The sequence below is a fragment of the Macrobrachium nipponense genome, chromosome 15 (assembly GCF_015104395.2).
Source record: "Macrobrachium nipponense isolate FS-2020 chromosome 15, ASM1510439v2, whole genome shotgun sequence".
Taxonomy (NCBI): domain Eukaryota; kingdom Metazoa; phylum Arthropoda; class Malacostraca; order Decapoda; family Palaemonidae; genus Macrobrachium; species Macrobrachium nipponense.
In genome coordinates, this window is record NC_087208.1 from 52,878,714 (window position 1) to 52,891,231 (window position 12,518).

At 35.9% G+C, this 12,518-nt stretch overlaps 1 protein-coding gene across 11 annotated transcripts in view; it reads left to right on the forward strand.

Moving 5' to 3' along the window:
• Positions 1–12,518, forward strand: part of LOC135194931 (uncharacterized) — a 1,136,289-nt gene that overhangs the window by 1,022,428 nt on the left and 101,343 nt on the right. For all 11 annotated transcript variants that reach the window (XM_064221135.1, XM_064221136.1, XM_064221140.1 and 8 more), the window contains one exon: positions 3,578–3,685. In XM_064221135.1, coding sequence (XP_064077205.1) covers positions 3,578–3,685 — 108 coding nt within the window. The remainder of the gene's footprint in view (positions 1–3,577; positions 3,686–12,518) is intronic.

The following is a 12,518-nucleotide window of genomic DNA, read 5'->3' on the forward strand; positions in this document are numbered from 1 at the left end:
TTGATTCGACAAAAACTGAATTTTATGACCTCTTGATTATACCCCGTGCGAAATTTAGTGACGCCTCTTCGTTAGGACCCCCAATTTATCGTGTATATTGGCGTCAGGAACCCCTAATAAAGGATGCTATATTTATTAATAAAGGGAGCTGTATGACTCACCTTGTTATGGAGTCCATTCGAAATCATTTAGGGTTGAGAGCCTCATTTACTCCTCAGAGAAAACGGAAATTTTTATTTTTTTCATTTTTTTATTTTATTTTATTTTTATTTTATTTTTTTTTTCATTAGGAGAATTTGCTGTATCCTTATTTAACGATCGAGAAGTACCGATACGGTTGGGAAATTACCACAGTTGTTTCAGATTTAACTCGAATGTTTTGTTCGTATGTTAATATTATACCATTTTTTTATATGTTCACTTTGAAGTGTTCATTTAATCTCGTAGGAGGTATGGGTGATTGAAGGCTTCAGAAAGCATGGCTTACGATCTCTCTCTCTCTCTCTCTCCTCTCTCTCTCTCTCTCTCTCTCTCTCTCATTTAGTTATTCGGTTGTACATGTATGAATATATATATATATATATATATATATATATATATATATATATATATATATGTGTGTGGGTGTGTGTGTTGGATGGCATATGTGCGCATAGGCAGATATGAGCATTTTATATATATATACATATATATATATATATATATATATATAATATATATATATATAATATATATATATATATATATATATATATAGGACTATATATATTATAATATACATTCATTCATTCATATTAATATATTATTTCATATTCATACTAATGATATTTTCTAATCGTAACTGGGAGTACCCATTTCCAACCGTATGGTGACGCAGTCAAAAGTCGAGTTTCCTCAATGATTGTGTGTGTGTGTTTATTTTAAATATATATATATTTTTTAAGAACGTAATTTTTTTTTTTTTTTTTGTTTTTTTTTGGGGGGGGGGAGGGGGGCCTTTTGTAAAACCAATTTTTCTGTCGTAACCTATGTAGTAATCGTCATTTATCTGGATTGATGATATCTGGGACGGGATATGGCCCGCCCCAAAACCGCTCCTGTCTCGGAACGAGAATCATCCAGAAGGTGGTCGGTCGGTCAGTCGGGGAGCGTATTAAATCCTCCCCTCCCCGTTCCCCCCACCGTAGGCGCGCACACAGCCGTACCAAGTTATTAAATCTTAATTTATGGGATCTAGTAGGTGTTTATAGGTGTGGTCGGGGTGTGGCTCTCGTCTGGGTCTTTAGGCCGTCTTGCTTTCCGATTGTGGATTTCCTGCGTTACTACACGGACGCTGGATGGCAGACGTGACTGTTTTACGATATGTGTGTGCGTTCGTTGGCGTTGTTCCCCGCGACCTTACTTTTGAAGTTATTCGTTTCTCGTTCTCATGTTCTGTATTCGTAAGGCAACAGATATCGCCGTTTTCGTTTTTCTTTTTTATAATTTTCTTTTATATATTTTTTATATTTATTTACCTTTTTTTATAATAATACTACGTTTGTTCTCTGCGACCTTACTTTTCAAGTTCTTCTTCTCTAGTTCCCATGTTCTTTATTCTTAAGGCAACAGACAATCACTAGTTTCGATGTTTTTTTTTAAGAAACTACACTTGTTCTCTGCGACCTTTCCTTTGAGATTATTGTTTATTTTTTCTTGTTCCCATGTTCTTTATTCGTAAGGCAGTGGGTATTCACCGTTGTTGATGGTCGTTGTTTTTTATTTTTTATTTTTTTTATTATTTTATTTTTTAGAAACGCAGTTATTTTCTGCGAACTTTCTTTTGAAAGTATTGTTTTTTTTATCTTGTTCTTTATAGGTAAGGCAACAGGCAATCACCGTTGTCGCTTTTTTTTCTCACATTTTCTTGCAAGAACCCCAAACCATTCTTAAATTGACTTTTTTTTTAACAGAAATTCACGTGAATAGATGAGTAAGAACTCTCAGAAAAAGCCTGAACAAAAGAAGACCCCTATTTGGGACCATGATTGTACGAAGGAAAAAAAAAGGAAAAAAAAACTCATGTCAACTTGCAAGGTAATGAAGCGCGACCCCGTTTATAAGAAATCAATATGACTTGCAACATTCAAGGGAAAAAGCAATCAAAAAAAAATAATAAGGCGTCCCAAGACTTAAAAGTTATCAAACAAAATCTAGAAAAAAATTTCCAAATCTGTTTTGATAACAACGGAATAACGATATATGGGGGGGGGGGGGAAACCAGCAGTGTCCCAAATAAAAAAAAAAAAAAAAAAAAAAAAAAAAAAAAAAAAAGCGTTCCAAGACTTAAGAATTATAAAACAAAATCAGGAAAAAATATCCAAACCTGTTTTGATAATAACGATATTATGGAGGAAAAAACCAAGTGCCCAAAGTATATTTGAAAAAAAAAACTCCCAAGACTTTAAAGTTATCAAACAAAATCTAGAAAAAACATCCAATTCCGTTTTGATAATAACGAAATAACGATATTATGGAATAAAAAAAAATAAAAAAAAAAATCCCCGTCCCAAGACACTTAAAAGCCGTCAAAACAGAATAAACGCATTACGTAGACGCGTTAAAAAGGCTGACTGGAGTGTGATCTGCTGGACTTTCCATTTTTGGTTAGTGAGAGTTGAACTCGCAATGATTGATTGGCGGTGGAAGAAGTCGTTTCGGTATTAATATTTTTGCCATGGAATTGAATGCGCCGCTTGTCACCATCTGGCGCTCTCTCTCTCTCTCTCTCTCTCTCTCTCTCTCTCTCTCTCTCTCTCTCTCTCTCTCTTTAAGATCGTGAAATCCTTTGCTTGGCTTTTGTTTCATCTGTTCAGTAGACAGAAGCAACGAACTTTTTAAAAATTGCAGTAACTTCGTTTTGTTGAAAATATTTTAAAAACTTTTTGGCGGGTGGAGCTATACCCGCGGTGGAGGTATAACTCATTTTTAAGACTGACAAATTATTGATTAATGAATGATGTGTGGTTTATGATCCTGTAAGTTAATATCTAACTTATTCGAAAAGAACATATATATATATATATATATATATATATATATATGTGTGTGTGTGTGTGTGTGTGTGTGTGTGCATACTAGATGCATAACACATTTTTATGATTGTATTTGCTAGAACAAGCAATTAATTGTAATATTTCATGTAAGTCCATTTTTAACATATTGCAAAGAAACATTTTTCACAATTTGCATCAAGTTCTGCAACATATGCATTGCTATTTTTAGTTTGTTGCCACCGGCAGTTGTTATATATCTAAATAAATTTTCACCAGATTCCATGTAAGTTCTTCAATTTCTTGAACTTATTTCAAAAGAAAATGTTCACCATATTGCATCAAGTTCTCCAACACATATAATATTATTTTTAATTCATTGCTGACGGCAGCTGATGATATTTTATTATGGTTTTTAACTAATTGCTGACGGCAGTTGATGATATATTATTGTTATTTTTTATTCATTGCTGACGGCAGTTGATATATTTTGCTATTTTTCCCACCAGTGCGAAAAGCTTCATGATCTTTATATTTTTTGACAGGAGTGGAAGCTGGCGTGGAGGCCGACCTCTGCGGGCCCACCTGTATACCAAGGCCCTGTGATTCAACGGCTACCCAAACCCCAGCTTCGCCTATATCTGTCTCTCCCGGTAAGTGGGTGAGAATAATTAGAATTATCTTCATATCTCTCATCAGCATGTAGCTGGTATATCAGGTTTCCTAAGGACACATAAAGATTTCAGTTGTCTTAGGTTTATTTCCTCTGATGTGTCGGCAGCGCACAGGCAGTCTCCTAACAGAATATACAATAAAGTGAATTTAATTTATATAGAAGATTCTATATAAATTAAATGCCGTTGAAACAGCTATAAAATTCAATGCCACTTCCCTCAGAGAAGGCCTCCTTCCTAATTATTTTCTCGATAATAAGGATTATCTTCTCTCTCTCTTGTTAGGCTGTGAGGTATTTGTGCTACCGTTCCATTAATCAATATCTTTTTTATTTTATCCGTTCATTGATTTATTAATTTTAATTAGATGTATATAAATATAAATTTTTTTAATGAGAGAGATCTCTTGTTTTGGTTTTTCGCTTTACCTTCTCACACCTCCAAATGAGCAATATATTCTTTGGAAGCTTCAACTTCAAGTTAGTGGTGGGCTTGTTCCACATGAATAGGGTTCATCTTCTGAATAATAATAATAATAATAATAATAATGTTAATAAATTCACAGTCTCGTGAAGAACAACAACAACAACAACAATAATAATAATAATAATAATAATAATAATAATAATAACTTAGATTAAAAATATTGCATGTACTGTCATGTAGTGATTTGTTAAAACCACGATAGTTTCAGTACACAGACATTCTTTGCCATTCTCTCTCACCCTCTCTCTCTTGTTTGTTATCCCATACACCAGCGCGCACGCGCCCTCTAAAACCAAGCGAGTACATCGTAAAGAACCATGTTGGGGAACACCTTCTGACACCTGACACTGAGGAACTTGACACCCATCGCCTGGAGTTTGACACTTTATGGGAGGGGACATCATATAAGACATGTCCACGCAGCCCACACGTACCAGCTCTCTCTCTCTCTCTCTCTCTCTCTCTCTCTCTCTCTCTCTCTCTCTCTCTCTCTCTCTCTCTCTCTCTCTCTCTGGTAAGGGATTTTTTCTTCAATGTTCTGTGGTTTCTTTTCAGTGTTGACAAATGCATTTCTCTCTCTCTCTCTCTCTCTCTCTATTATAAGAATTTTTTTATTTTAGTAGTTTTCCATCGTGCTCTCCAGTATTGATGAATACATTCTCTCTCTCTCTCTCTCTCTCTCTCTCATAAGGCCTTCTTTCACCAATGTTCCACGGTTTCTCCTCAGTATTAATAAATACAAATTTCGTGCATCACGCGCACGAACGTAGTAGTAGTACAGCAACGCACAGTAACTTCGGCAACTTTATATACGAATTCGCGTCTGGGCCCCACAATCTCCATTGGGCTTTTCATAAAAGCAGAATAGTGTTCGGGGTCGCTCGGCAATTATTTCCTTTTGCAAAGTATTACGACCTCTTCACTATTACGACCTCTTCACCTCCCTCTCTCGGGCCGGGAAGGTCGGCGGTCGGTCGGTCGAGGATTTTGAAGGAAAAGATGTAGTAGTAGTTTTTTTATATTCAGTGTAAGAGGTTAAGGGGAACTCTTTGTAACCTGCCACGACATTTGCCAGGAATATGTGTTAATATGCAGGAACCCGTGTCCTGCGGTTGGGAGGTCAGGAATCACACATACACAGGCTTGAGGGAGAGAGAGAGATAGAGAGAGAGAGAGAGAATTTCCTAAATAAGTTTGGGAATATTTGTTAAAATAAGTTTTTTTATCATTAATCTTTATAAAAAGTGGCATATGAGAGAGAAATATTTTCCTGAATAAGTAAAACATTTTTGGAATATTTGTGAAAATAATTTGTTTTTATTGTTGCCTGTTTTAAAAATATGTGAGAGAGAGAGAGAGAGAGAGAGAGAGAGAAGAGAGAGAGAGAGAGAGAGAGAGAGCGCAAGGTCTCTTGACCAGGAAAGGAATTCTAAACTTTTCGTTTAGGATTCTGTAGTAACATTGATAAGGTCCTCCTTGAAAATCAAAAGCCTACATTGTCCGCTTTATTTATTTATTTTTAATTCGTACATTTGCGAAACGTATCCATAATTACTTGATTGCAGTGCACTTTGGAGGCCTTGAATGAAAGCAGATCAGTGTGCATGAGATGTTTCATCAGTGAGGGCACAGAACCTCTCAGGTAATCTATTCATATTGGACACAGGTGTCAATAAAGTGATTGTATTGCTTGCAGAATATAGGGCACTAGCCAGCCTCTTTGCTGCTCTCGCCTGCCTTCTTAATGTTAAGCGAAAGTAATTATTTTAATGTATATGCACATATAGTATATATATTATAAATTTTTTGAAGAACAAGACATTGTTCTACGAAGCAAATAGAGCTCATAAGAAAAGCTGCATAAAGAGAGATATATCCTCTCAAATTAATGCAATGTTGGGTCAGTGGAGTGGGCATTAAGAAGATATGTGGACCATGGAAAATAAAAAAATGAATTTTCAATTAGCTCCATCTCGATTACAGCTAAAATGTGAAGCTGTTTGCTCAGTTCCGTTGTGAAATCTTCTGATCTCCAGATATTGGAGCGAGGAGCAAGGTCATCCCTGCTTTCTGCTGATGTCTCTTGGGGTTTTCGTGTGTGTGTTAGTTTGGTTGTCTGTTCCCTAATATTGATTTAATTTATCACTTAATTTATTCCCTAATATGTATTTGTTTATTTGTCACCTTTTCCTGTAACTTATTTCCCTTTGGAGATCTTCGTGTGTTATAGTCTGTTGACTGTCCATAAGGATTTTCAGCCGAGAACTCAAATAAACAAATGTTTCTGTATGTCTGTGAATGCTCTTGGAAGTGACAGTTGGAGGACATAGGAGAGCAGTCGAGATAGTAAAGAGTATAAAGAGACTTGGAGTGGATGCGGTTTCAAGTGAGATAGTGAAGTGATCTTGGTGATTTAATGTCATTAAGTTGCTAATCAGGATTTGCACGTAACATGTCTAAATGGACGAAAGGTTCTGAAGGATTGGAAGAGAGACGGCATTGTCCCATCGTATGAAGGTAAAGGTGTGATAGATGTGACTGTAAGTATTACAGGGAAGGTATTTTTGTAGTGTTTTGATTTGAGATATTAAGGCTGTTGACAGAATGACCGACAGGGATGAAGGCTGGTTGATCATATTGTAGGCGTTATATGGGAAATTTTAATTTACATGAAGAGGCTATACTGTATATATCATACATGGACCTGTAAAATTTTACTCTAGGATCTGCAGAGGCAATGTGAGGGTGACTGAGGATGTATGGAATAGAAAATTTGTTATTAAAAGCAGGTAAAAATGAAAGACTTGAAGGATCCAGTGACGTCAGAAATGAGAGACGGGAAATTAGCCATAGATGTAATATTATGGAATAAGAAAACGAACCTTTAAAGAAGTGTAGATTCTATGCAGGTCATCAAATACTGAATAGGGATGGTGATGAGGAATATCAGAAACTGGTGAAAGTGTTTGCAAGGGGAGACAGTTGAGAGTAAAGGTGAACAAAAGCAAGTTTATGAGTGTAAATGGATACCAGGAAGAAGGAGTAAGGTCTTAAGTCATTGTTTAGCCAGCACTCTTTTATGGAATTGAAGTGTTCATGTTGAAATACAATGACTTAAGTTTTTAAATACTATTTTACTGATAAGATAAATGCATTTCATACTTATAATTTATTTAGTATCAGCTATTTCGCATTTTCTGGGTGATTTTAGGTTAATTTTCACTCGGTTGTCTTCATTGTTTGATAGGCCTAATTACCTGTCATTGCGAAATTTATGCTCTATGCAAATATTTAATGGCAACTACGAAAACTCTCTATGAATTGGATTCCACGTTAATTGGCAGGTAGCTGAGCCAAAATGACTCCCTCCACCACGTCTGCTTGATGAGGCATTAGGGCTTCATCTCACCTAAGTTATAACCCCGCGCCCCCCGCGCGCCCCGCGCCCCCCTCAGTAGATCTCGCAATTATCCACTTAACGAGGAAATTTTGTAAGGCTGGGGGAGGGGATCTGGGTTGGGGCAATTCAGTCGTGATTTATGGCTCGAATTTCATTCCTCATCTTTCAAGGATCTCCTCGAGGAGTTCGGGGCTTCGTTCTTTGAGTGATCCCCTCATCAGCCTCTTCTTGAAGCCAAGGAGCTGGACCTCACGCTTTTGTTTGGTGAAGCTTACAGCGGGAAATATAGACTTGCTCTGACGCGTGCGAGCAGATACTAGGTGGGAAGGTAGTGCGTTGGTATTTAATGCTACTTGTAAAATACTCCTCATGTTGAGTCTGCTTACCTTTATATATGTGTATACGTACATATATATAAAGGTATAAGCCACAAAGGAAAGTGCAACAGTCTGCTAAGTAAACGACGTGAATCGAAAGATCTTGCAGCTACTTCAGTGTTTCACTTTCCTTCGTGGCGTATGCCTTTATTTATGCATTTATCACGTTCCAAAATTTCGTGATTTAGTTATACGTGTATATGTGTATATATATATATATATATATATATATATATATATATATATATATATATATATATATATATATATATATATATATATATATATATATAGGGTTTGGCTATGTTCTAGGATATTACACGCTTCAATAGAATATCCTTTGGATTTAATTGGTTCTCTTAATGATGTAATGAGTTTCCGTTTCCTGTACAATTTTCTCTTACTCAGTGAGTAAACCTTCAAGCTACTTTGTTGTTGTTCTTGTTGTGGGGGGGGCGGGGGGGGGGGGGGGGGAAGGTTAGGAAAGGTCTGTGGAAGAGCCTAAAAAGGTCTGATAAAGGCGTTTTTCGTTTGGTTAAAGATACAATAATTTTAGGATATATTTAAATTTATTAGAATGAAAATCTAAAAGAATAAATAATGTGTATGTTAAACAGTACAGAACAATTATTTCTAATAAAATGTAGATTATTTATTTTAATACCAACGAAACAAGGCTCTATTTGACCGTAGATTTTAGCATGTTAAGTTAGGAATATAATATGTACAACTTACGTGTGAGGGGAAAATCTTGCACGCGTCGAGAGTAAGCTGGAGGTTGGATCACGCCTTGTTTATTCCCCACCCCTAGTGATACTTTTGTAGAGAAAAATAGGTAATGTGGGTAGCCCAATAGAATGTGTACATAGGAACACTTGTTCGATTATTTTATTGTGATTTAAATCGTCGTCAATGTTGTAACAATTTGTAAATTATAAGTTACTTTTCGAGGTTGTAGTGTTAGTTTTTTTCTTTACAGTGGGACACTGGGCATTAGCTATTCAGGGAAGCTAATGTTTTTTATTTTTTATTTATTTTTTAAAATATTTTTTAATGCTCTCAAGATGACTGTAACCAACTGGAGATATAAGAATATTCAGGTCGTGTTTTTTAGGAACCTCCTGTGTTTTTATACATAATGATTTGACGAGATTCTGACCCAGATTTCGTAGGTTTTAGCATAATTTCACGTATGACCTAATTATTTTTTATTAAAGGTCATTGACCTTATCATCTTTATAGTTGAGTATGCTTCCGTTTCCTTAGTCCACTCCGTAAGGGGGAGCGCCGTCAGTGCGCCTCATGCGGCGCACCGTAGGCATTATTGAGGTTCTTTGAAGTGTCCCTTCGGCCCCTGGCTGCAACCCCTTTTCATTCCTTTTACTTTACCCCCGTTCATATTCTCTTCCGCCTTCCTTTCCACCCTCTCTTAACTGTTTCATTTTGCACCTGTGAGGCTTTCCTCCTGTTAAATCTTTAAAAGCGTTTTCATCTCAGTTTCCCTTTCAGTAATGAATGACCTAATAGGTCTCAGCACTTGGCCTTTGGCCTGAATTTTATATAGCATTCCAATCCGCCTCCTTAGACCCGAGTGAAATATGTTTTCCTAGGGGATAGTGCCGTCAGTGCACCTCAATCGGTGCAATGTAGGCACTTTAAGGTTCTTTGCAGCGTCCTTTCGGCCCCTAGCTGCAACTACTTTCATTCCTTTTACTGTACCTCCATTCATATTCTCATTTTTCCATAACACTGTCCACCCTCTCCTAACAATTGTTTCATAGTGCAACTGCTTTGAGGTTCTCCTTCTTTAACACCTTTCAAACTTTGTCACTGTCAATTACCGTTTCGGCGCTGAATGGCTTCAGTTGCCCCAGTGCTTGGCGTAATGCCAAAAATCTATCTAAATCAAATCAAGAATTTGCATAGATTTTAACTATATATATATATATATATATATATATATATATATATATATATATATATATATATATATATATACTAAAACTTAGTTTAGGTGGAAAATTGGGGTTGGTGATGTGGTTTGAACTGAGTAATATCTAGCATATATATATATATATATATATATATATATATATATATATATATATATATATATATATAAAAAATAAATATATATATATATGTGTGTGTGTGTGTGTGTATGTATGTACGTCATAATATATATATATACTAAATATATATATATATATATATATATATATACTCCATATCTACCCTACTCGGTTCTTCATCTCCTACTCTCTCATCTCATCTCGGTCCTCTCCTCTCTCTCCTCCTCTCTCTTCTCCCCCCTTCATATTCATGAGATACTTTTTTGCCAGCGACTTGACGCACGCCGTATTTTTGGAAGGGGAAAGCTGTTCCTAATGATACCTGACGGTTATGAACTTTCGAGGGGGTTAATTAGCGGGAACCCGCGTGGAATCTGGACTGCGTGATGTATACTTTTATCATTTACGGCTCATCTGCTAGGATTTCTGTTTCGTCGTGTCTTGTATATCGGCATGTAAACAGAATTGAGGATATCTGTTATTATTATTATTATTATTATTATTATTATTATATGCTGGAAGAAAACCTTCATTAATACAGGTTTTATTGAAATTAGTGGCTATTTCAGCCGCGTTTATTTTGTATATAGAATTTTCTCTTCTTCCAATGTGACAAATACCACGTTTTTGACATGAATCCCCCATTTGTCGTTTTAATAGCCAATTTTGAGGACAGAAGAAAAGTCAGTAATAAGAAGAATAGAGAAATTTTTATCCAAAATAAACGTGGCTGAAATAGCCATTATTTGCAATAATACCTGTGTTGTTATTATTATTATTATTATTATTATTATTATTATGCTCTATCACAGTCCTCCAATTCGACTGGGTGGTATTTATAGTGTGGGGTTCCGGGTTGCATCCTGCCTCCTTAGGAGTCCATCACTTTTCTTACTATGTGTGCCGTTTCTAGGATCACACTCTTCTGCATGAGTCCTGGAGCTACTTCAGCCTCTAGTTTTTCTAGATTCCTTTTCAGGGATCTTGGGATCGTGCCTAGTGCTCCTATGATTATGGGTACGATTTCCACTGGCATATCCCATATCCTTCTTATTTCTATTTTCAGATCTTGATACTTATCCATTTTTTCCCTCTCTTTCTCTTCAACTCTGGTGTCCCATGGTATTGCGACATCAATGAGTGATACTTTCTTCTTGACTTTGTCAATCAACGTCACGTCTGGTCTGTTTGCACGTATCACCCTATCCGTTCTGATACCATAGTCCCAGAGGATCTTTGCCTGATCGTTTTCTATCACTCCTTCAGGTTGGTGCTCGTACCACTATTATTATTATTATTATTATTATTATTATTATTATTATTATTATTATTATTATTATTATTATTATTATTATTATTATTATTATTATTATTATTAATTCAGAAGATGAACCCTATTCATATGGAACAAACCCACCAAAGGGGCCACTGACTTGAAATTCAAGCTTCCAAAGAATACAGTGTTCTTGAGGAAGTAAGAGAAGGAAAAGGGGAATACAGAAAGAAATCTCAGTTAATAAAAAGAAAAAATAGATGAATAAATTAATGATTGGATAAAAATGTATTAAAATGCCAGGAGAATTCATTAGTGAAGTAATGCATTGCATCTTAGCTTGAACTTTTGAAGTACCATTTGCAACACATCCTCAGGGAGACTATGTAGACATAAGGATTATATTCTATTGTACGTCTTGGATTTATCACCCTTTCAGACTATATTGGTTCAGACATATTATTGTATGTATTTTTTATTTCTCCATCCGACAATATCTCTTCATTTGCAACTTTTCCTTCGTAACAAGAGATTTCATTGCAACTCTTCCTTCGTGACAGAAGGTATTTCAGTCAAACTTAGTCTAAAGGTTGACTGTTATGCTTAGATTTGCCTAAAGTGAGTGGATATTCCCGTATGCATTTACGTCTTCTGGAAATTATTTTTCAGAAGATGAACCCTTTTCATACGGAACAAGCCCACCAGAGGGGCCATTGACCTGACATTCAAGTCTCCAAAGAATACGAATGTCAGGTTAGTGGCCCTTGTGGGCTTGTTCGACATGAATAGGGGTTTTATCATCTGGGTAATAAGTTCCAAAAACCTTTTTATCTTTATATCGAGATTGAGTTTCCTTGGAAATTTGATCTCAATTTATCACAATTTGCTAAATCCAAATTTTCATTCAGGACACTTTGAATAAAATTGGTGTTTCTTCTCTCTCTCTCTCTCTCTCTCGTCTCTCTATTCTTCTTCTCCTTATCTCTCTCCTCTCTCTCTCTCTCTCTCTCTCTCTCTCTCTCTCTCTCTCTCTCTAGACTTGAATCCCTCGGTTCTAAAAATATCTAAATCGTATGCTACCTTTTTGTATTAAATTAAGCTATAATACTTTTAAATGCATTATTCTCTCTCTCTCTCTCTCTCTCTCTCTCTCTCTCTCTCTCTCTCTCTCTCTCTCTCTCTCTCTCTCTCTCCTATTTCAGGG